This window comes from the organism of the source record quoted next, unplaced genomic scaffold (genome assembly GCF_019419815.1).
Source record: "Pyrus x bretschneideri cultivar Hongxiangsu unplaced genomic scaffold, Pyrus_bretschneideri_v1 Contig42, whole genome shotgun sequence".
Taxonomy (NCBI): Eukaryota; Viridiplantae; Streptophyta; class Magnoliopsida; order Rosales; family Rosaceae; genus Pyrus; species Pyrus x bretschneideri.
This window is the reverse complement of record NW_025999746.1, coordinates 1,042,712-1,066,474: the sequence shown is the minus strand read 5'-3', so window position 1 is coordinate 1,066,474 and position 23,763 is coordinate 1,042,712. Positions and strand designations below refer to the sequence as shown.

At 39.3% G+C, this 23,763-nt stretch overlaps 3 protein-coding genes and 1 long non-coding RNA gene across 5 annotated transcripts; 1 reads left to right on the top strand and 3 right to left on the bottom strand.

Moving 5' to 3' along the window:
- Positions 1-805: 805 nt before the first annotated feature.
- On the bottom strand, positions 806-3,929 carry LOC103928868 (mitogen-activated protein kinase kinase kinase 7). Its single transcript, XM_009337972.3, has 4 exons — positions 3,759-3,929; positions 3,559-3,641; positions 1,175-3,218; positions 806-1,059 (listed from the first exon to the last, which is right to left on the bottom strand). The coding sequence occupies exons 3-4, from the start codon at positions 3,144-3,146 to the stop codon at positions 806-808; spliced, it is 2,226 nt and encodes a 741-aa protein (XP_009336247.2). The 5' UTR covers positions 3,147-3,218; positions 3,559-3,641; positions 3,759-3,929.
- Positions 3,930-6,877: 2,948 nt separating this feature from the next.
- On the bottom strand, positions 6,878-8,056 carry LOC103941202 (protein HAIKU1-like). Its single transcript, XM_048566677.1, has one exon. It carries the CDS (start codon positions 8,054-8,056, stop codon positions 7,118-7,120), a length of 939 nt encoding a protein of 312 aa, XP_048422634.1. The 3' UTR covers positions 6,878-7,117.
- A 52-nt stretch (positions 8,057-8,108) lies between these two features.
- On the bottom strand, positions 8,109-10,391 carry LOC103928869. The gene is made up of 3 exons (XR_007251706.1): positions 10,173-10,391; positions 9,816-9,889; positions 8,109-8,301 (listed from the first exon to the last, which is right to left on the bottom strand). It is a non-coding gene; the product is annotated as an uncharacterized LOC103928869 (long non-coding RNA).
- A 3,075-nt stretch (positions 10,392-13,466) lies between these two features.
- Positions 13,467-19,126, top strand: LOC103941205 (CMP-sialic acid transporter 1). 2 transcript variants are annotated; one of them, XM_048566697.1, is made up of 8 exons: positions 13,467-13,789; positions 16,347-16,430; positions 16,595-16,809; positions 16,955-17,033; positions 17,445-17,614; positions 17,996-18,182; positions 18,467-18,544; positions 18,641-19,126. In XM_048566697.1, the coding sequence occupies exons 1-8, from the start codon at positions 13,739-13,741 to the stop codon at positions 18,782-18,784; spliced, it is 1,008 nt and encodes a 335-aa protein (XP_048422654.1). In that variant the 5' UTR covers positions 13,467-13,738; the 3' UTR covers positions 18,785-19,126. The 2 variants fall into 2 exon arrangements, with proteins under 2 accessions (XP_048422654.1, XP_048422655.1); XM_048566698.1 differs by lacking the exon at positions 16,347-16,430.
- The last annotated feature ends 4,637 nt before the right edge of the window (positions 19,127-23,763 follow it).

Below are 23,763 nucleotides of genomic sequence, written 5' to 3'. Positions count from 1 at the left end.
ATGTGGTCAGCTATTTAGGTCAGAATATATGTTCAATATTACGCTATTCATTTAGAGTAGCTGCTTGTTGAGAAAAACATCCGAAAAGCATTTGTAACACTTCCAACGAAGGCGATCTCAGTTGAGTTGTTTTCAGTAGAGTGTAGAAAATAGGGTTCATCTATCGTGAACTCTTCGGCGACCAGATTTATAGGACAGTCGTTTTTGGGAGACCACAGAATTGAGTTTGTATCTCATATGCGATTGCGCGATTTTATCTTGCAGTTTAAATTTATGTCATCTGTGAACCATAGCCAAACATCTTGATAAAGGTATGGATTGCGTCCTTTTAATTTTATCTTGCATCTATGATACGCTGAATTGTAACTTGAATGAGAAACCACATTCTTCATGTCGTGATTTCCTCACGACCCTTTTTCCCCGTCACACCCTTGTTTATTTCCGGTTTTTGAGAGAATAAATCAAAGTGGAATAGGAAATAAACAGGAGTGTGCAAAAAGAGAAAAATATATAGAGAACAAGTTGCATGAAAGACTATGCGGATGCGGAATTACGTTCATATAAATGCCATGCGAGAACATAAAAACTGAAAACGAAAAAACTTTACTATAAGATCTTCAAACCTAATGGACCTATAACAGTAAGAAATTTAAATTTACGGAGATTTTTAGTTAAATGGAAGGGAACAAAAACTGATCTGTACTTGACAATATGTATCGTGGATTTTTTTTTTACTGTTTGCTAAACTCTATTCGACGCCTGCAAGTTTCTGGTGTCATGTATGTGATGTGAAACAAAAGAAAGCCTAATGTATCTCCGAGTCCGAAACGTGCCCCCTCGTTCTGTGCCTGCTTCGGCTCGCACTACTCTTTGTGTTCATAGGACTTGGCGGTGGAGGGCTTTGGTTTGTCTTCATACTGCGTTGACATGGTTTTGCAGGTGGAAGTTTCGGTGAAGCAAGTTTTGGCGATGGAAATCTTGGCGACGCAAGTCTTGGTGTTGAAAGTCTTTGTGTTGACGTCCTTCCTGTGGTTGGTGTTTTTGATGTCCCAGTGTAACCTGATCAACATTTTCCCAGTCAAGATTGTTAACGGAGAAAGTACAGAACCCCCTGGCTTAAAAAAGTAATCAGCTGATTGTAAAGAAATGGATTAAGGTGAAATTATTGGCTGACCTGAGGCTTTTCTAGCTGTCGCGTCTTGACGTTTCTTGGCAGTGAGAGTTCTTTGCATTGGAGCCTCGGAAGAAACTGACCTCAGATCATGAACAGACCACACATCAGAGCAAACGGACCTCGATTCGCTTAGTGGTACGAATGGATCTTCTGAAATGGACACAGTGTCAACTTTGCCGTTTGGAGATTTTTGCTTGCAAATCGCTGATGCTGTATCACTTAAGGAATCCAGACTCCTAACCCTCACGATGTCTGGGCTAGTCTTTTCCTTCTCCCCTAGCCGGTAAGAGAACATTTGGAATGGAAGTTGCGATATTGAGGATAAATCGGCGTATTCGGCAGCTGAACTATTCTTCAGGAACCATGACTCTATCTCGCAGTAATCCATAGGAGGGGATTGCAGTAAAGGCTGATCGTCATAGGGGTTCAGAGTAAGGAACTTCTTTATGTAGCGCAAAACGCGACAGATGGACGAGAAGCTCAGGCGCTGAGACGGGTCACTGTGCCAGCATCTCTTGGTTAAATTGACGAGGTATTTTGGTGAAGGGTAGGGGAAGAGAGGCCTCCCTCCTGCTCTTATAGTGTTGCTCATCTTGTCCCCTTGGAGATGTGAATCTTCGAAAGGAACCTTCCCTGTCAAGATCTCAAAGCAAAGCATGGCGAAGCTGTATACATCCGCTTTCTCCGTGTATTTGGTAAGACCTTTGTTTCCTGGTTGCTCTTGCTCAGCTAGGACTTCCGGGGCACACCAAATCAAAGGGTTGATTTCGTTCTTCTGCTGTGATTTTCGATAAGTAGGTTTGCGCACGGATGATAAACCGAAACCCGAGACTTTTACTTGAAAATAGCCTTCTGTGCAGCTCCTTGCCTTGAGAAAGACATTCAATGGGTTCAACTCCCCATGGTAGATCTTCCTAGAGTGCAGATATTCCATGCCTCTTGCAATCTGAAGCATGATATCAACCACTACCGGGATTGAAAACAATACCTGCCTTCTCGCGCCGCAGTTTTCCTTCATGTAGCAGCGCAGATCCTTGTTCATCAACTCCATAACAAGAAAGCATTCCTTCTTCTCCTCATCATAAAACCCCGAAAGGTACTGCAGCACATTGGGGTGGGAAAGTGCGAGGAGAGTTGAAATCTCCGAATTCAACGGCTCAATATCCCCAAAGAAGTGTCTCATGGCAAAGTTCTGCCCCAACCACTGGATCTCCTTGTACTGCGTTCCTCCTCCTAACCACCGCCTAACGCTGTAGTACTCAGATTCCAGTAAGATTGAGCTCGGAAAGAGCTTCCCATTTAAGGTTTCCGACCCACTGAGTTTCTTGAGCAGCAAGTCTCCAAGTTGCTGCTCATTCCTCGTCAAACCAAAGGATCCTGAAATCTTTTTCACCTTCAGAGTTTCGACAAGCCGCCATCTATCTTCCCTCCAAGCACTCTCCAACCTGTTGCAGATCGCCTTCGGGACCAAATACTGCTTCCCAAATCTCCATTGGAAAAGTTTGGGGTCATTCCACTCTCTATCATACTTCCTTGTGAGCAGAATCCTCTTCTTGTGCATCTCCTCCTGATCGAGCCCCGCAATCTCTCCAGCATTCTCAATTGCCTCAATCATGGCCGTGTGGTAGCAGAACAAGTTATGAATGTGAAATTCGACGCAGTCCTTGTTCTGATGGAGGAGGACTGTTTTCCCCCACCAGTTTTTTGCGTCCATGCAATGCCGAATGTACAGCTCCCCTTCCTTGAAAACTCTGTGCAGCTCCCTCAGAGGCTGCTCGAGCGCTTTCCATTTCGTCTTCTTCTCTTCGAGTTTCAGGTTCAGTAGGATCTCCTCTCCGATCGTGTCAAACGCCAACGTGAACACATCATGCAACAAACAGCACTGGCATTGATTGATCAGAATCTCATCTCTTAACATCATCAGAGCCTTCATACTTCCCAAAACCTCCCCAATATGCCGGAATTGTTCCATTCCGGCTCGCACGGCAAAAAATTTCCCGACAGAAATCAAGCAAACAAACTCCAATCGAAATCTCAAGATCCTCTGCCAATACAACGATCAAAACACGAAACGAACACAAGGGGTTTAATTACATTTGATCATCAAAATTACAACTTTATAACCATACATGCATCAAAACCCAAAATCCCAAACCCTCGCAAGTGTCCCTTTGGAAAAGTGTGCGATTGCATGACAACATGGTTCGAACTGTCTGTTGGTGACTAATCTAACACCTAAACTAACAAAATCTGTCGTTTAACCAAAAAAAAAAAAAATCTCGAACACTCCAAAATTGTTCCATTTTATTTGAGATTAGGAAAATATCAAGAAAATTGAAAATAATGAAAGGGTTTTCATTAAATTAATAAAAAAAAAAGCGTACCTCGAGTCAAAATTCAAGCTGAGCTGGCTGGAATTCCAAGAAGAACACCACTACACGTCGAATTCTGTCCCTGACCCAAGAATCTGATCAATCCAATATCAACAGGAAACAAATCAAAGATTAAGGAAACTGAAAAGAATAAGGAAAGGAAAAGAAAAACCAGACAAAAAGAAGACAAAAAAAAAGAAAAAATTACAGACCGTTTGAGTTTCTGGTATTGTCTGGTGTCTAGTCGGAATCAAACTAAAAGATTCAACGTTGTCCCTCCAAGGAAGAAGGAAGTCGTGGTCGGACAAGCATCCATCTGAACCGCCTGCCGATCAGGCGGTTTGGTGGTCATTAGACAAAACCGAACCAGAACCAGAACCAGAAAAGTGAAGAAACATAGTTTGACGAGCAAAAACAAAACAAAAAACAAATAACGGGTTTTGGGGGGCGGCCGTTGGTCAACTTGTGTAACGAATTTTTTATTAATATTTGGAAAAAGAAATTGGAACACCTGATGAGTGATGACCCAAGAGGAGGAACAAGAACAGGTCCGTTTTGAGGGTTTTGGGTTGGGGGTGTTGGAATGGGTCCGTTTTCTGTGGGACCCGCGTTTTTCGCGTTCCTTGAAGAGATGAAAAACAACGTTTTATTATTCTCTGTCAAAATTTTACGTAAAAAAACAATGTTCTGCTGCTGCTTCAGCTGTTGCCCTGTCCCCTCTGCATGTACTCGCTTGTTTTAGTGGGAGAACAGTGTTGTTTGGGTTAATATTTTGACTTTGAATTTAAAGGAAAGAAAGCCCAAAAGAACTAAAGAAATGAGACTTGTCCGAGGCCCAGCACCAAGCCCATCCATCAATCTCAAAGACAATATAACGATCCCTCATTAATGCAAAGGTTAGGTGCTTACAAGAGAAGTGACAACCGATGGAAATCAACCTACTCTCAGCCCAAAAGTACTTTCTGAATGGCAGAATATGTAAAAAAGGTGATGACTCACTGAAGTGCTTTCAGGCAAAGCTTGCAACAGCCAAGATCATTGCTATAAAAGGGAAAACAGGGTCCAAAGACAAGGACACTCAACCAATCAAACAAACAAACATACAAACTCTGCTCTCAAGCCAGATTTGCATCTAAAAGCTGTAATCAACCCAGATCTCAATCCTTTTTAGGATCATTCCCTACAAAAGCCATCTTTTGTCTAGATTAAAGCTTTGCTATCACCCCTAGTGGCGTAGTATCGATTCTCTCATGTAAACTTGTATACCATCCATCCATTCCAAACACACAACCCTTTGTAATCACAAAGAGAAAAGACTGCAAGACGTTCAACCTTGCCCGACAAGGTGAAATCTTGCCCAACTCTCTTTGTTTCGTCTTTCCATTAGTAGATCTGGCATCATGATGTATTCTACAATATATATATTCAAGTTATTTCCAGTCTTTTGGTGATCAGAAGCTCCATTGGTCCTCAGATCTGGTTCACTTAGTGGTTTTACTATCATAAAAGATGAATGGGAATTAGATCGATGGCTTAAGCCAGATCTGGATTTCACCTTTTAAAGCATACAAGATAATGAACTAAAAGTCCTTGGTCTCAAGGCACAGAAAAGAACTTAATGTAGACTTAACCCATCCACGACAATCCTTTGATAACAAGAAGTCATAATAACTTGGGGTGCAAGTAATCGACTTAAATACACTTGTTCTACATTTGCCATACTGAGACGGCAGTGGCACACCTAAGCACTTAGCTAGTTTTGATTGTGAGCTTCAATGCCTACACCTAAGGCCCTATAAAGGCACCTTTTAGAATTAACTTTGCTCTCCTCTTGCAACCTCTCAGCAAGAAGGAACTTGACAACCAACCAAAGTGCCAACTCCTCAGGGAGCTGTGTGCTCAAGCCAGGGATCTTTCCTAGTGAAATTCTTGGCTGAACAGGTATGACGTCATATCGGGACCGATTGCCTAGCGAAAGACTCAAAGGTGTTATTTAGGCTTTCGAGTTTGAACAATGAGTTGTAATTGGGTAACCATATGAAATGCTTGAGCTAGCTCAAGCGGTGAGAGATTTTAAAAAATAGTAATTTAAATTTTATTGGTAAATGAATGCAAAGTTCTAATATAATTAGAAACGAATTAGTATAAAGTTTGAAGTTCAATTTGTTAAGGGCATCTACTTTTGCATCTAAAGTATCTCGTTGGATTTTCCATTTTACAACATAAGTCTTGGTTAAATATCTATCCGTCTTTCTTTCCACATCAGGATGTGATCAGTATTCCATGTGCTCACATTTTTAAAGCTTTCAATCAAAATAAATTAAATGATGGCAATTTTGTCTTTCAAGCCGAATTATTACGTGAAATTAGCTTGGATGTGGCAGGGGGCAGCGTCCAAGTGCCATGAGATGCGCGGCACGTTGTAAAGATTATATTAAGTGCTTGATTTCGACGGTAAGAGCATCTCCGATGAGACTAGTTGAAAGAGGAATTTTGGCTATTTAAACTAAAAATTGAGCAAAACTCACACAAACACAAGTTCAATAAGCTAGTTATTTTAACTGGGAGTTTTGCATTGTGCACAGTTCCTCGCTAAATCTAGCGAGGAGGAGGGAGAAAATAACTGGCTCGCTAAACTTAAAATTGTCTCCCTCTCTCCAACGTATTAGGGGCGTTGGTGGAACGGATCTGCGGTGGTGGTGGTGGTCAATTGGTTCTGCGTCAATTAGATTTGCGACGGTGGAGCCGGACTAATATGCGAGATTAGTGGCGGAGGGTCTGCTGGAAAGATGATAAGGAGTTGAGGGTAATGAATAGGACCTGTCCAACACTTTCTTCCATCAAGTCCATGCTTTCCAGCTGTTAGTGCATACCGATTGTAATTGACATTTACGTGTAAGTTGAGTCTCAAATGTAAGGATTACTTCTACTCAAGCTAAAAAAGATCGATGTCCGTTGTTCTACGGTAACTAAGTAGGTCATCGGAAGGTCATCGAATGTTTGAACAAATAAATACACAACCCAGCACCATTTTTCTTCCCTAGAGTTTAGACAAGTAGTAAAATACTTGAACAAAGACAAGAACATTCAAGACAAAGCTAGTAAACACAATAATGCGTGAACAACATTCGTGTTTCACAAAAACATTACATTATATATTTTCGTAAAGAGAATCAATCCTGCAATTCATTAACCTAAGATCAACACAGCAATGATTTCATGATTGAACGTGACAAGGTACAACGAATCTATAATTGCTAATGCGAAATTCCTTCGTTAACTGAAGAAGAAAATTGACAACAAACTACAATTTAATCAAAAGATAACAAAATTAGACGAAAAGATATGAGCTGATACAGATTCAAGATTCAAAAAAGCTGCAGAGAAGGTGTCAACAAAAGAAAAATAAAGAAAAGAGAAGCGAACATTACAGGTAGCCCGAAAAGCCACTTACGCTACCAGTATACAATATATTTTTCACAAAGAAGCTCCTAGAAGTAGTCGACGAGTCCACATTAAGAAAGAGCACAAGGGAATGTATGGACTCACATGCTTAACAATGTTGTGCCAACTAGTGATGATCCCTCCATCTTGGACTTGAAATGGGGAAAAACCCTGAAGGAGACAATGGAAACAAAACGCCAGGAGAAGGTGGGGGTTGAGGCCCTGGACCTAATAGCCCTGATTGGCCCATTGGAGAGAACTGAAAATTGGGGGTCCAGGGTGGAGGAAACTGCATCCCAGGTGAAAGCAATGGATAAGGTGACCGTGGAGACAACAAGTTCATGTAACCCGTTGGGGATGGCAATAAAAACTGTGAAGTTGGTGACGGTAAGAGGGGAGGACCATTCATCTGTGGATGCTGTAGATTAGGCGCATGTGCCCCAGGGGCATTCATTCTCGGGGGTGGGTGAGCAGATACGGATGGGTTAGGAAGTAAACCGGTTGATGGTGGCTGAGACTGCATTTGACCTGGAACTTGTGGTTGAGGCTGAGGTTGGTTGCCCCTTGGAGTTGGATCTAACATTGAACTCTGAAGGTACCGCATATATGCTGAGATAGGAGATTCAGCTGTACTTTGCCACATTGAATCTCCATGTGGAAATGGTGGCATTGGTGTAGGTGATGGATGTCCAAACTGAGGAGGCCTAACGAAGTTATTATTGTAGGGAACCTGTGGTGGGCCAGCAGGAAGAGGAGCTGGAGGTGTGTTTAACGGTCTGTTGTTGATAGGTGCTAATGGGGGAGGTCGAATTCTCTGCAACCGCATACTTTGGGGCTTTGGCGGATTCTGGGGAGGTCTAGGCAAAGGTTCTTGCGATGGCGAACCGGTAAGCTGCTGAACAATGTTCCGGAAGTCATTCTTGCTTATATTGTACACCTGAGGCTGAGGTTGTTGCCTGGCGTCATTATTACCAAATTTGGGTTGGTGCAAAGGACTCTTCCTTATATTTTTCCCCATTTTGTTCACACCCAAATGATCATTATGCATGTTTGCAGAGTTATCCATCTTGAACAAAACTCCAACAAACTCACACCAGCTACCAATTTAACTTTGACAGTGTCTCACAAAGTTAAACCATTCTGATAAACTTTGAAACTGTAGCCAAAACTTGAAATTGAAGCTTAAACACCACTTCCCAGCTGCCTGAATCTCAGCCTCAACTAGGTCAGAGAAAATATACGTATTTGGCTAAACATTATTCAGTGTTGCATACTATAAATGGAAGAACAATTCAATTCAGTTTTGGCAACCTGCATGCTAAAAACCGAAGGTCAAGTAAATCCCTCCAAAATGAACTTAAAACAAATATCTAATATCCAATCTGAAATTCAAAAACTGAACCCTTATCAACATAAAGGTTAGAAGTCCTAAGACCAACATAAAGAATTGGAATTCAAAAACTACAATAAATAACCCAAAGGTTATGAAGGAGAGTATAGCAAATTTAAAATGCGATGGGGTAATGGGAAAGTGCAGATAAAATACTGGAGTAGAAAAAGGTATATGCTGATACAGTTTGTGAATGACACAAAAGAGTAACTGCTTGAAATGAAAAGAGATGGATTCGCATGTGAAAAGGGACTTAACCACTTGAGACGGAAAAAAAAAATGGATTTGTATGTGTAAAGGCAATTAAAACTTGATTTCCATTTATAAATGAAATTCTACTGTTTTAGGGTAGTTAATTGACCAAGGGAACATGTGGGGTTTTAAAAAATTCAACCAAAATCCCCCTTCTCTCTTCTGATTTGTGTTGAAATATAGGAACTTGCAGGACTCATAAGAAGTCACTCAACACTGAAGTATTGGAACAACTTTGATTAGTTAGTGGTGCTCCATCAACATTTGTCCCAATTTCAGTTTGAAATCTGTGATGCCCATGTTTCATTGCGTTCATTTTGTGTTGGGTCCAATATGGTTAATCTAGGTTTGACATTGAATTCTAAACTAACTTTGTATTTTTTTTGGTTTTATTTGTAGAAGGCAACGACCGAGTCCTTCCTATTGTTTCAACTTTCATAGATTGTTTAACAAAGGTTGTAGGAGACAAAAAGTATCCTCCTCAAAACCATTAGGCAAGGACTGTTATGTCTACCCCTATCTAACCACAGGCTTCTGTGAATCAGTGCTTCTATCGCTTAATCAATACCAATGAAATGCTCATTCCAGCAAAATTTTAATTGTGATCTTAACTCAAATTATTGGAAGACTGACTAATCTTTATGAAATTCAAGTTATAGAACACTGGTTCAGTATATAAGGAAAAGGCCTAATGGTTCTAAGCTGTCTCTGGTAAGCCCCTCTGACATCTCTTCATTTGCTAAGAACTCTCGAAATGAATACATAGAGATGAAGGCCAACCACCTATAATGTTGGAGGGAGATTTCTTTGCCGTCAACTGATGACTCAATAGAAGTACACTTCAAACCATAATTGCCCCTTAGTTTCTTTATGTTTTCCTTCTCTCCCCTTCTCTCAACCATGTCCACCTCATGTAAGATTTTTCTATTACTCCAAGTCCAAATTTTGAAACGGAATACAGTATACCTTGAATTTGTTTTAAATGTTTTCACGACCTTTTCCACTGCATATATTAATAAATTTATGAGTAAAGTAATCCTGTTAGTGTGCAAATCTAATAAATTACATTCTAATTTTGTTAGTTCAAAGTTCAATTCACCATTTCACATTAACAGCAAGCAACCAGAACATTCACAGCGAGCAACCAATACATTCACAGAAGGCAAAAGGTTGAGATTTTAACCTGCAGGTGCAGCAAAAGCAAGCAACAGCCCCCAATTCAATGGTCAACTCCTTCTCCAACACAAGAACCCCTACCTACGTTACACAAATTTAGAGAGATTACAATTACACTAATAAACCCCACTTAGTGGGAAAAGGCTTTTTGTTGTTGTTGTTGTTGTTGTACAATTACACTAATAAAATTGAAGCCAAAATTTAAACTGAAACCCTTCAAAACCCTAACTGCAACATGAAAAGGAAATTGCAGTTGAACCCCCAACTGAATTCAAACCCCTCTACAAAACCGCTCACTGATATTGAAATTAAACAAAAACCCTAACCCCAAAAACTGAAAGTTGACCTCATATAGTGATATTACCTTAAATTTGAGTTCCGAGCTTGAAAAGGGAGAACGGATTCGTCTGAAATTGCAAAGAATTGAAGAAGGTGGGGGGATGTTTATACTCGATTTTAGGGTTTTGGATTTGGGGAATTGGGGGTTTTCAAGAAGGTGGTTGTAGTGCCGGGGTTGCCGTCGGTAATGGCGGTTTTAGGACTTGAGAGTGAGAGAGAGAGAGAGAGAGAGAGAGAGAGAGAGAGAGTAGTGACCAAATGAAGAGGGAACGAATGTTTTGGATGTTTCCGCGAAAATCCCGTGGGTGCATCATGCCCTAAATCACGGTCCAATCAAAAGACAAAACTAATAACACCAAGTCCACCGGTTGGTACAAGTCAACGACAAGGCATAAACTTGATCCAATATGGAGATAGCAATCCAACCCGTTAAATTTATGACTGGATAATCATTTCTAAATTATGAATATTATTCGATTACAATTTTGAATATGATTACATTGGTTTCCGATCCGTATCTATTTCTAAATTCATCCCCAATGGTATAATTGTGTGTGTATGAATATATGTGTTCATTCTCAAGTGTTGAAATTATTTGATAGTTTGTTTCGTCTTTGTTACATGGTACATGCTACATTTGTTTTATGAAGTACATGCTATATTTGTTTTTTGTCATCTATTTCCTTTATTCATGGGGCCTACTTACCTTAATTTGCTATAATATTTGACTTATCATGAATACTTTCAAAATGATAAGTCAAAAATAAAACTGTCTAATTTTTTTTTTTGAAGAAAGTATAAAAATAATATTAATAATTTGATTTGTCAAAATTTGGTGGAGGTTTCAATAAGTCATTAACATTTTCATTAAAATGTCGATGGAGAAATAAGACAATGAGGTGAGTTTAGCAACACCCTTATTTATTTCTATTTATCATCATTTAAAGATTTTTTTTTTAAAGATATTCTTTGGGACCATAATTTTCCTTGTCATATTCAAATATGAATATCTCAGAAGTCTAGTCTTGGACTTAACAACATTTGCAGCGAAGTTGCACATACAGAGCAATGATGTCACCATCATCCTATTCCGGAGCAATAGGCGAAGAACGACAACTTCGCTGAAATTAACCATGCTTATTCCACAAAACACGGAAACCTAATCCAATAAGGAATCATCTAGTGCAAAATTAATAAAAATTCATAATGATTGATATATAAGTGTGAAAAATGTAAACAAAAATATACAAATGCACATAATGATAATGTCACATGCCCGCCCGGGGCAGATCACTTCCCGGGCCCGCTCCACCACCGTAGCACGATATTGTCCGCTTTGGGCTTATCATTCCCTCATGGTTTTGTTTTTGGGAACTCACGAGCAACTTTCCAGTGGCTCACCCATCATGGGATTGCTCAAGCCCCCTTCTCGCTTCAGAGTTCCCGAAGCCAGTGAGCTCCCAAAAGGCCTCGTGCTAGGTAGGGATGAGAATATATATATATATATATATATATATATATATATATATATATTTATATATAAGGATCACTCCCCTGGACAATGTGGGATGTCACAATCCACCCCCCTTAGGGGCCCGACATCCTCGTCGGCACACGTGCGACCAGGGTTAGGCTCTGATACCAATTTGTCACATCCCCGTCCGGGGCGGATCACTTCCCAGGCCCACTCCACCACCGTAGCATGATATTGTCCGCTTTGGGCTTACCATTCCCTCACAGTTTTGTTTTTGGGAACTCACGAGCAACTTCCCAGTGGGTCACCCATCATGCGATTGCTCAAGCCCCCTTCTCGCTTAACTTCGGAGTTCCTACGGAACCCGAAGCCAGTGAGCTCCCAAAAGGCCTCGTGCTAGGTAGGGATGAGAATATATATATATATATATATAAGGATCACTCCCCTGAACGATGTGGGATGTCACAGATAAGCTCTACAACTTTCGCTAAGGGGTCAACTCGATTATTGTTTACATTTATGCTCCATTCTTCTCACCAAATTTCATTTTTACAGATTTTCTTTTTTTTAAAACATGATTTTTTTTAGCGGATGCAGAGATAAACAGTTTGGATCGTTGACTATAAATTCTGAGCAACATTTTCACTAACCATAAAAATCTGAAAGTGATATCAACAATCCAAAACGTTCATCTTTTTGCAACCATTAAAAGATCATGTTTTTTAAAAAAAAAATTTGAAAAATGAAATCTGATGAAAAGAATGAACCGTAAACGTAAACGATAATCAACGATTAAATAAAAATCTAGGGATTATGAATTATGATGTCAAATCTTGAAGTTGGCCTCTTCATAAAAGTTGTAAAACTTGTTATTACGAGTTTTTGTTTTTTACTTTTTTCACACTTATACATCATTATTATGAATGTTTATTAGTTTACACTCAAACAAATAATACTATTCTTGAGGGTTTGAAGGACTTTAAAAGTCCAAACGACGATGTAACCATCATTCAAGTGCAGAGGATGTAAACACGAGTGTTGCATATTTTTTCCACATTTTTCACACTAGTACGTTAATTATTATGGATTATTTTTTATTTTATAATGTAATTTGATTTTTCCTACCAAATACCAAAGTAGATTATAATAATAATTTACATGTGTGAAAATTTGATAAGTTTGTGATCATACTTTGCGCTTTGACGATATCATCGTCATTTGCATTTTAAAAAATGAACTTTAACGAAAAGTTTCCGGTACTGTTCACTTTAACGAAAAACCACATTTTTACACTAAAAAATCAATCTTGATACTATTCACTTTACCCTTTATTTTGTCCTTATCGTTAAAACTCCAAGTTTTTAAGTCATTTTCATTTTTTAAAATCCTCCAAACCCTCGTGAACAACATTTTTATGTGGAGTTGAAAATCTATAATAATTTTTTTATAAGTGCGAAAAATGGGAAAAAAGTATACAAATGCCCGTCATCGCATCCTCTAGCTTTGACAATGATTACATCGTCATTTGGATTTTTATGGTTTAGTGTTTAGGATATGTGGATACTATTTTAGTGACAACATGATTTGTAAATAGGGTGGTGCTGTTCACACACCCATTGTCATCTCTCACACACTCCTTCAGTTATTGATCGTCAAATCGAATGAATTAAAAAAGATCAAAGAAGAAGAGTATCTGACAGATAAAAAGGAAATTCAGATCATCTCCGGATCATTCACTGCGGATCCGGCGGACCAATTCACCCTGGCCATTAATTTACGACGAAAGAGTAATTTCACACTTTTTTAATTTTCTTGACTCTTTCACCCAAAATGAAGACTTATTTTCATTTAAGATACGACATATGTCATGAAATCAACAAAAACACGGTAAAGGCGACCCGATTGGCAGTTCTAGGTTGGAGTGGAAGGAGATTTAATCAGCAATGCCGCCAGACTGCCAATCTCTCAGCCGACAAGTTTCGCACCCAAATCGACGCTGATTTTATCATCGCCGTACACATGTAACCGGAAAGTCCAATGCCCGAATCAGCGCGTACGTTTTCTTAGCAAAGCCCCAAACTTTACGCGAGCAACCGCTGGTCATTTGGAAGAAGACGATGCAGTGGTATTTCGTTGCCGCGCTGCTCACCGTGCTCACCAGCTCTCAGGTCAGTAAACCTTCAGACTCTACGTTTTCTGGTCGTTTTGTTTACTACCCTTTGCGTTTCACTGTTTCTGGATCTCTATTCGCTCTTAATCCTCTGAATCTGAGTTCTGCAATGTTTGGTTTTTGGACCTAGTTTCGAAATTTGAGAAATTTTTGTTCCAGTTCAAGCCCAAATCGATTCAGTGTAGCTGTAATTTAATTCTCACCGAAATAATTATTTTTGAGTTTTTTTTATTACATTTTATTTAATATGCAGCTTTCTGTTTGTGTAATTACGTCTTACCCAATACTTGAAATGTGAATTTATTAGTGACAATGGCGAATTGATTCCCGTTTCCGACTGATTTTATTATTTATTATTTATTTTTGAAATGGGGCTTTAAATTGTTATTATTGTGTAGTTTGGCCTGCTTATGTTGACTGAAAGAGGTGCTGATGGAATTATATCATCTAAACTTTGGCTAATATTTGAGCACTGAAAAGTACAACTGCGGGCGCTACATTTCTCGAGCTGTTTAAAGAACAAAATGAATAAGAAAGGAAATCAGTTTTGTGTTTTTTTTTTTCCAATTCCAAGTTTCTGACCATTGAGTAATTCAAGTGAAAATGCTCGAAACTTGTACAAGATATGAGTTGTTTCTTGAGATCTTAGGATGGATGAACTCGCATGTAGTTTTGTAGCACTCACGGTAAGGGGTCAAATGGAACTTCAACAATTCATAATTTGTATGTTTTAGGAAATGTCGTAAAGGATTTGTGATGTAAGTGCTGGTTTTGGATCAATTTGCTATTTCTGACCCGGAAGAATCCTATGAACCACATTGGAGTACAAACTAACATTCATTTGCAAGAGACTGAGATTATACCAGAATTATTTGTTTTTTATTTACAAATTTGAATCAGTTAGTTGCAACTCGAGGAAATGCTCATTTTTCAGTATGAATCTTTCGACAGCAGTCAAGTTGGTATTTTATTTTAGCATGGATTAGGCATAGACTGAGTTAAGAGACATGGGTCTCAGACAATCAATTCGGGTTCATGTCAGGGCGCTCGATCATAGAGGCAACGTATCTCTTATGAAGATCGATGGAACGATATAGGAGATATGAAAAAGGATTTGCACATGGTCTTTATAGATTTGGAAAAGCGTATGATAGGGTCCCAAGAGAGATTTTGTGGAGGATTTTAGAGAAAGAAAGGAGTACGAGTAGCATATAAAAGATACATATGACGAAGTAAGGATTATCGTAAGAACTCATGCAGGACAAACTAAAAGCTTTCCTATAACTGTAGGGTTATATCAAGGCTCATCGTTAAGTCCTTACCTTTTTGCATTGGTAATGGATGAGTTAACGGGACATATTCAAGATGATATTCCTTGGTGTAATGCTTTTCACAGACGATATAGGGTTGATAGATGAAACTCAGGACTCAGGAGGGAGTAAATGTGAAGCTTAATTTTTGGCTGGAGGTGTTGGAATCTAAAGATCTTCCCCTAAGTAGGTCAAGATAGAGTATATGGAGTGCAAGTCTAGTGGGAAATGAGGTTCAAATGAGTTAGGGGTGAGGATTGCAGATCAAGAAGTACCAAAGAGCAAATGCTTACACTATCTTGGGTCTATCTTGCAAAAGAAGGGAGAATTGAATGGAGACTTCAACCATAGAATACAAGTTAGATTATGAAGTGGAAGAATGCATTGGGTATGTTGTGCGACTGTCGTATACTACTAAAGCTCAAGGAAATTTTTTATAGGACTGCAGAAAGGCTAGCAATGCTTTATGGCATGGAATGGTGGGTGGTTGATGAGAATTCTTAGTTGGACGCATGGGCACACGAGAAAGGACAGGATTAAGAACAAGGATATCCGAGGTAAAGTAAGAGTAGTTGAAATTAAAGATAAGATGAGAGAAAATCGGTTAAGGTGGTTTGGACATGTGAAACAAAGACTTATAAATGCTCAGGGTTAGAAGATGTGGTTACGAGACAGAGACTCAGGGTCAAAGGGGTAGAGAAAGGCCTAGGAAGATTTGAAAGAGACTCTAAGAAAAGACTTGGAGTACTTAGATCTAATGGAAGGCTTGGCACAAACCGAGCGTAGTGGCGTTTTAGGATTCATACAGCCAACCCCACTTAGTGGGATAAGGCTTTGTTGTTGTTGTTGTTGTTTTTGTTGATGATGGATTGCTGAGTGTTGTTAAAGAAAAGGTTTCCTCAGTTTTTGACACACATAAATCAATTTTGCGACTTCCCATGCTGAGCGGATAGTTATACGCTTTTATTTTCTGGAAGTGGTTTCATTGCCGTTTTGGCATTATAGCAATCAGCGGCAGCACTGTCTAGATAAACTTTTATAGACATTTTCCAACAGAATATTGTTCTTAACTTTTTATATTCTGGAATATCAGGACTGAGAGAACTTTTGGCTCAAGCCTTTCTTTTTGTGTTGTGTTGGCAGAGGTTGACAGTATTGGTTTAAAAATTTAGTTATAAACATTTATCTCATTTTTCGTTCTGTGATAAATGAGTTTTCATTCATTTATAATTTTATTAACGTCAGGGAATCTTGACAACTCTCTCTCAAAGCAATGGAAAATATAAGTATGACTATGCAACTGTTCCGTTTCTTGCTGAAGTATTCAAGGTACTCATTGCAGCATTTTGCTTGTAAAGTCACTGTGCTTTCCTCTTTAAGCCACCAAATTAGAGATAGTTTTCCACTACACAATGACTCATTTCCTTTCCTCAAATATTTGATGCGTTTTCTAGTTGTACTGATATGTTTCATTGCGGTTCTTTAAATTACAGCTAATAGTTTCCAGTTTACTTCTTTGGAGAGAGTGTCGCATATCACCTTCCGTACGAATAACTACCGATTGGAGGAGTGTGCGCTTATATCCTATTCCGTCAGTCATATATCTAATTCATAACAATGTTCAGTTTGCCACTCTTGTTTATGTAGATACTTCCACATATCAGATATTGGGTAATCTGAAGATTGTTACTACTGGAATATTGTTCAGGTGCCCACTTTATTAGATTTCCTGGTGACATAATCTGAATGGTTTTCCTTTTTGTTTTTATTTAATTTCTCTTTGTAATTTTACTTGGTCCATTTATATCTTCGTTATTAATTGATTGATTCATCTGTATCATATGATACTTCAGGCTATTCCTGAGAAAGAAGTTGTCTAATCTGCAATGGATAGCAATTGTTTTGTTAGCTGTTGGAACAACCACGAGCCAGGTGATAATAGAAGCTGTTTGTTTTTTTTTTTTTGGTTATTGCATTGGGTTTTCTTTTGTCGAATATTTGTTTTCAGAGCTGTTTCAAAGATAGATGTTTGCAGTGTTACCTGCTGTTTGATGGAGCATGTTAAAGATATATTGTTGTCTATTATCATCTTACCTTTCTATTATGTTCTTGGTAGAATTCAGAAATATGATCTTTTTGTCCGACCTCCTAAGATTAGAGTGAAATTATTTGAGAAGCGTATATGCTTAACTTAAGTTCTTGTTTACTATTGTCTGATAAAAGAAAATGTGATTCGGGAATTTCTTGAGTGATGCAGTTTTAATAAGCTCTAAAGTTGATGAAATTTGTGCATTAGAACAACCGGCTGCTTATTTGTTGGTTTACTTTTAATTAATGTTGTAGGTTAAAGGTTGTGGAGAAGCGTCATGTGATTCTTTGTTCTCAGCACCAATCCAAGGATATATGCTTGGCATCCTATCTGCTTGTATGTCAGCATTAGCAGGTGTTTATACAGAGTTTCTCATGAAGAAGAACAATGATAGCTTGTACTGGCAGAATGTACAATTGTATACGTAGGTATCTTTTTTCCCCACCATGCCTTGCTTTCTGTGACTAATTTCAGTTACATGATTGTTACTATCTGAAAGCTCAGCGATTCATTTTCCATTTAGTTCAATAAGAATTTTTGTATGGACTTTCTTATATATTACAACTACAAGTCAGGCCTCTTTATGCACTCTTTACTATCACGATATAGAAAATATAGCATCATTTGCGAACTCATTACAGTGTCTTGTCTTGTGATTAGCATATAAACTTTCTTTGTTTGAGATATGTGCATGAGTTTTATTTACAGCATGATTAACTGTTTATTTAGAGTGGGGAAAAAAAGATTAACTGTCTGTTCTTCTGAGGATACACACTATATCAGTCCAATGACAATCGTTTTACAGGTTTGGTGTGATTTTCAACATAGCACGGCTTGGATTCGATGATTTCAGGGGTGAATTTGAGAATGGACCTTGGTGGCAACGCCTTTTCAATGGATACAGTCTTACAACTTGGTTGGTCGTGCTAAATCTTGGATCTACTGGCTTGCTTGTTTCGTGGTTGATGAAGTATGCTGACAACATAGTGAAGGTAATTAGTTGAACCTTTGGCATAATTTCCATCGTTCTCTTATAATAAGTGTTATTTTCATTTTAGATCAATGCAACATTGTATTATACTAGTGTAAAGCGATCTGTGTGGCAAGATCAAATATAGAGTTTAGCATCCTTTTAAGTAATTTCCTTTTTTTCCCTTTTATAGAGCATAAAATTTTCTGTGTTCTTTGGTTTAAAATCAATTACCACCGGCTGCTGACCTGAGTTTGTTTAGCTCTTCCAACTTACTCTCTTTGTTCATTTATTTGCTTCTTTCAGGTGTATTCCACCTCAATGGCAATGCTGCTGACAATGGTTTTGTCAGTATACCTTTTCACTTTTAAGCCCACATTGCAGGTATGTTCCATGCATGCACTGCCCTCTCACTCTCTCTCTGGAAACTATGATTAGGTTATTAATAAGCTTTGGTTCTCGTTCGTTTTGTTGTTGCAGCTTTTCTTGGGTATTATTATCTGTATGATGTCACTACACATGTACTTTGCCCCTCCAAACATGCTGATAGACTTACCGTTGCCTGTAAAAGCAACCACTGAAAGTCTGAAAGAAGTTTCAGTCGAACAAAAATCAGATTCGTGATGGTCTCTTTCTTCAAGGGAAATAATACTTTTGGAAGTTGCACTGAATTGCACAAACAGGAGGATAATATAGTTAGGTTAGCTTGAATCAGAAACATTCTTTATGCATCTCAATTCTTCTTTGGACCAGCAGTTTTTGCCAAAGAGAACACTTAAGCCTCGCTGGGATTACCCTTCTTGACGTTGGAGAGAAACTGATTCGATCATGTACTTGAACAGATTGACTGCTTTGCACGCGGCTGTAATTTCATTTTTCCTGTACGTATGTGCTCGCTTTGCCTGTTCAAAGTTTATATGTAATTGTGACTTGTTGAAGCATGATGAGGAGATTGATTTATTGAAATTCTTAATTGTTATTCATCTAAACTGTGACCAGAAGAAATGGTTGGTTCTCAGATTCTGATTTAACAACTCCCTGTTTACGAGATTAGATGGCCTTTGATTGTGACCTTTTCTGCTTCTGGGTGTCGTAGAAAGCTCTGGATACCTACTTAGTTCCAAGTTGGAAGAATATAATTGAAAAAATAGCTTACCGTCCTCCGGGATTTTTCGCTATTAGATCTTGTTCATTAAATTGTTGATCATCTTAGTCATTAGATTGTTGATAGATCAAGCATCTAGCTGCCAAAAGGTTACTTTTGAGAAAAATAAAATGGTGGTAAATTCTCTCCCTGGTGAGAGCGTTCTCTCCTATGTGAGAGTGTTTTCTCTCCCTGGTGAGAGTTGTTCGACTCCCTTGAAATTTGTACTTTACCAACTTTTCTGGGCCTTTTAAATTAATTCTCTAGTTGGGAACTTGATGAAGTGGTTGCTCTTTACTTCGTTCCTTTGGTAAAATCTCTTTGCGGCCTGGGTGTTTTCACCTATTCCCATTTGTTGGCTGGTGTTCTGACCAATCGAGAATTCCTCTCTTAGATTGTCCAATTTCTCAATCGGTACCACGAATCTTATGAGGATGTAGTCAGATCGAGGATGGTCGCACTCTGTCAGGTCAAGTGCAATCTATATCACTTGACTTCTTTACTAATTGGGACCATGAATCGAGGTACGTTCTCAACTAAGGTAACTGATAACAGGTATGGATGTAGTTGGGGTCCGGGATTCTGTATATTTTTGCTATTAGAAGATCAGGCACCTGTTCAATAGTCTGCTTTTGTTGGCAACTCGAATGGTTACTCCATCTCTGCATTGATGGGGGTTATTAATGGGTATTTCAATGGGGAATGGATTGAAACTATTGGGTTTATGGCAACATTAATGAGAGCTCAAATGGCTACAACAGATCAGTGGGTAGATGTTAGGGTTAAAGTCTGGCTCTGGTGCATATTTGTGGGTTTTGATTGGTTTGGGGGTGGATTTGAAGTTAAGGAGCGCATTTACTATGCCTTTACTAACCAGAAAAACAATTGGTATTCTTACTCTATTTTATACAGTAGAAATCAAGAATATAGGTTTTTCCACTGGGTTGTGAGACTAAGAAAAAGGTGAACTATACAGGAAGTGAAAACAGAAAACAAACTTCAAAGAGAATATGGCGAACGAAGTGGAAAAGTTGGCTGTTTAGTTGGAAGGTGGAATGGAGCTCTTAAACATGGAACTAGGAGTGAAGCTTATTGCGAAGGTACTGGTGGATCAACAACTTAATAAATGGGGTGTAAGGAACATTTTGAAGAGTGCCTGGAAAAAGTTTGGGGAGCTTCAGATCAATCGGGTTCAAGAAAATCTGTATGTGGTGCTAGTAAGGGATGAGAATGTTGCAAATTGTATCTTAGAGCAGGTGCCTTGGGCTGTAATGAAGCAAAACCTATCTATGAAAAGATGGATGGGGGATCTTGCGATGGAAGAAGTTCCCATGCACTTGGTTCCTTTCTGGGTGCAGATGAAGGGGATTCCATTGTATTTATGCTCGGGAAGAAATATAAATTGCCTGGCCAATAAAGTTGGGGAGCTGCTGAAGGTGGAGGATCTAACCAAGGCTAGGGGATTCCTAAGGATTCGAATCATGGTGGATACCGCTAAACCATTGGTTATGGGGTGCTGGGTTACAAGGGAAAGGAATAAGGAGTCTTGGGTAGAGTTCCAGTACGAACGATTTCAGGATTTCGGCTATAAGTGTGGAAGAATTGGACATGCTAGCCTTGAGTGCGAAGCACCTGACGGTAGTGGAGATGTGGCAAGCTATGGTGATTGGTCTAGAACTAGGATGATTAGAGATGTTCTGAAGGCCCTGAGGATGATAAATGTTATTCAGGGAAAGAGGGGACAAGCGGGGGTTAGTAGAAAGGAAAGGAATCTGGCTCAGATTAGGAGGGGAAACAATACTCTAGGAGAGGACGACAGAGTGGCAGTTGGAAGTGGAAGAAGAGGGTCATCATCAGAATTGAGAGAAAGTATTGCTCTGTGTAGATTGAGGGAGGGTCATCAATCAATTGTAATGGCAACCGCTTCGACAAGTATCCCTATTCATGCTTCGAGTGGAGGGTCAGGTGATCTTAACATTGATGGCTTGCAGCTGACGGGCAGGGGAAATGAAGGTGGAGCAGCTGGGTGAGATGGTTGGTATAAAACAGGTGGATGGTAGAAAAAGGGGAGGATCGGGACGAAGGCTGTGGTGAGGGACAATATTGTGGGGTTTACCTCACAAAACCCATTAGTGAGAATAGAAAATGAGAGGCAACAATATCAAACAAAGCAGGGAATGAGCTAGCATTTGGATGTGGTGCAACAACAGTATCATCTTTTGTGGGTCAAATGGAGGGTGAAAGCCTATTTCAAAGGATGGGCCTAAAGAAGAATGTGAGTAGCTGTAGAGCCCAAAGGCCGACTAAAAGGACAAGGAGACTAACTTGGCCCAATGTATGTGCTAGGAAGGGAGGGCGTAGAGGAGATGCTGTTGTGACTAGTGGTTTGAATGAGATCAGGTGAGGGACGCAAGCGCTTTGTCGGAGGACAATTTGTTGGAGGTCCCAGTTTAGGAAGAAAACATTTGGCCTCACCTTGAGGACATTATGGATAAGGAGGCAACAAAGAGGAGACAGAGGTTAGCAAACAAATGTGGCGGTGGTGGCAGCTGGTGCGAAACTGCCGCAAATCAGCCATGATACACCTGGTTTGGAACTGCTGTGATTTTGGGTCGGACACGGTAGTTTGAGCCTTACATGGGCTTATTAGACGATATAGACCCTCTGTGGTTTTTTTTTTATCTGAAACAAAAATGAAGAACCACATAATTATTGGAATTCGTAGGCGGTTGGGGTTTGTAAATAGGTATGATGTGCCTTCGATTGAAGCACTGGGAGGGTTGAGTCTATGGTGGGACGATAGTTTGGAGGTCAAATTGGTGTCGTCTAATAAGCATCTGATTCATATCGAGATAAGGATCGCAGATGATGAATGGCTTCATGCCTGGTGGATTTACGGTACACCATACAAAAATGAGAAAATTGATTTTTGGCAATGGATTTCGGAGGAGCTGAGACTGACAGATGTCCCATGGATTGGATTTGGGCTCGAGACATTAATGAGATATTATAAGATGATGAGAAATCTGGAGGGAACCAACAACACTGGATGACAATAACATTTTTGCAATCTGTTATGAACAATTTGGAGTTAGTGGATCTAGGGTTCTCGGGGCCTAAATTTATGTGGAGGGGAACTAGAAACGGTAGTTTGGTGCAAGAAAGGTTGGATCTTAGGTTGATTAATGGAGGTTGACAGATTCGATGTACAAATTCGGTGATCATCCATGAAAATGTTAGGGTGTCAGATCATTTCCCTTTCATTCTTAATACTGACCCTTTGGTTCTTAAATGTAAACCGCTATTTCGTTTCAAGGCCTTTTGTTGCAAGGAGGAGGGATGTAGAGAGACTATCGAAAGGTGTTGGAATGTGGAAAGGGTCGAGAGGGGGGTGAAAAAATGGCAATCGAAGTTGAACTGCACTAAAAAAGGTCTGACAAGATGGAGCTCTGATAAATTCAAAAATAGAAAGTATGAGCTTGAAAAGTTGAATTCGCATCTTGGGCATCTCTAACAGAATTGGGTGGAAAATAGTACAAAAATTGGAGAGCTCATAGAAACCATCAACCTTCTGAAGGCTTAAGAGGAAGCATATTGGGCTGCTAGATCAAGAATCTGGTGGTTGCAAACTGGTGACTTGAACACTACCTTTTTTCATCAGTCTACTGTCCTAAATGATGAGGGTACTTGAAAGAAGGACCTTACTGAAATCTGGTGGTTGCAAGCTGGTGACTGGAACAAATTAGCTTGAATTTGGAATGATGAGGGTACTTGGAATGAGGACCCTACCGGGGTTAGGTTGATGGTGGAAAATCATTTAAAAAAATTATTTATGTCTGATGGTAATCGCAATTGGGGTGACATTTTTGGTACCTGGTATTAACTAATGACATGAATGAGGCAATATGTAGTCCTATCTTAGACATGGAGATAAAAGATGCAGTGTTCAATATGGGAGAGTCTAAAGCGCCTGGTCTAGATGGGTTCCAAGGCATTTTCTTCCAATCATATTGGGATATTATTGTGGTTGAGGTCCATAGAATTGTCGCAGAGTGCCTTGTGGGCGATGGCTGCCCTTTTGTGATTAATTCCACCAATATTGCTTTGATCCCTATGGTCTCCAACCTGGAAAATGTCAGTCAGTTTAGGCCAATTAGTCTTTGTAACTATTCTTATAAGGTATTGTCTAAGATTTTGGCAAATCGATTGAAACCTATGTTGGAAAAGATAATTTCGCCAAGTCAAAATGCGCTTATCCAAGGTCGGCAAATCCAAGATAATATTATCTTGGCCCATGAAAATTTTCACTTCCTTAAGTTAAGGAAAACCAAGTAGAAGTTCGAAATGGGGATCAAACTTGATATGAACAAAGCTTATGATCGGGTTGAGCGGGATCTGCTTGAGGCAGTCATGGGACACCTTGGGTTCCAACGAAGGTGGATTGATATGGTTATGTGAT

What these genes read in the sequence shown, in the direction of transcription:
- LOC103928868 (XM_009337972.3), bottom strand. Translation starts at nt 3,146, where the DNA reads ATGGAACAATTCCGGCATATTGGGGAGGTTTTGGGAAGTATGAAGGCT. An exon ending in GACAGCTAGAAAAGCCTCAG is followed by an intron (nt 1,060 to 1,174) that starts GTCAGCCAATAA and finishes AATGTTGATCAG; the next exon opens with GTTACACTGGGACATCAAAA.
- LOC103941202 (XM_048566677.1), bottom strand. Translation starts at nt 8,056, where the DNA reads ATGGATAACTCTGCAAACATGCATAATGATCATTTGGGTGTGAACAAA.
- LOC103941205 (XM_048566697.1), top strand. Translation starts at nt 13,739, where the DNA reads ATGCAGTGGTATTTCGTTGCCGCGCTGCTCACCGTGCTCACCAGCTCT. An exon ending in CCGTGCTCACCAGCTCTCAG is followed by an intron (nt 13,790 to 16,346) that starts GTCAGTAAACCT and finishes TATTAACGTCAG; the next exon opens with GGAATCTTGACAACTCTCTC. An exon ending in TTGGAACAACCACGAGCCAG is followed by an intron (nt 17,034 to 17,444) that starts GTGATAATAGAA and finishes TTAATGTTGTAG; the next exon opens with GTTAAAGGTTGTGGAGAAGC.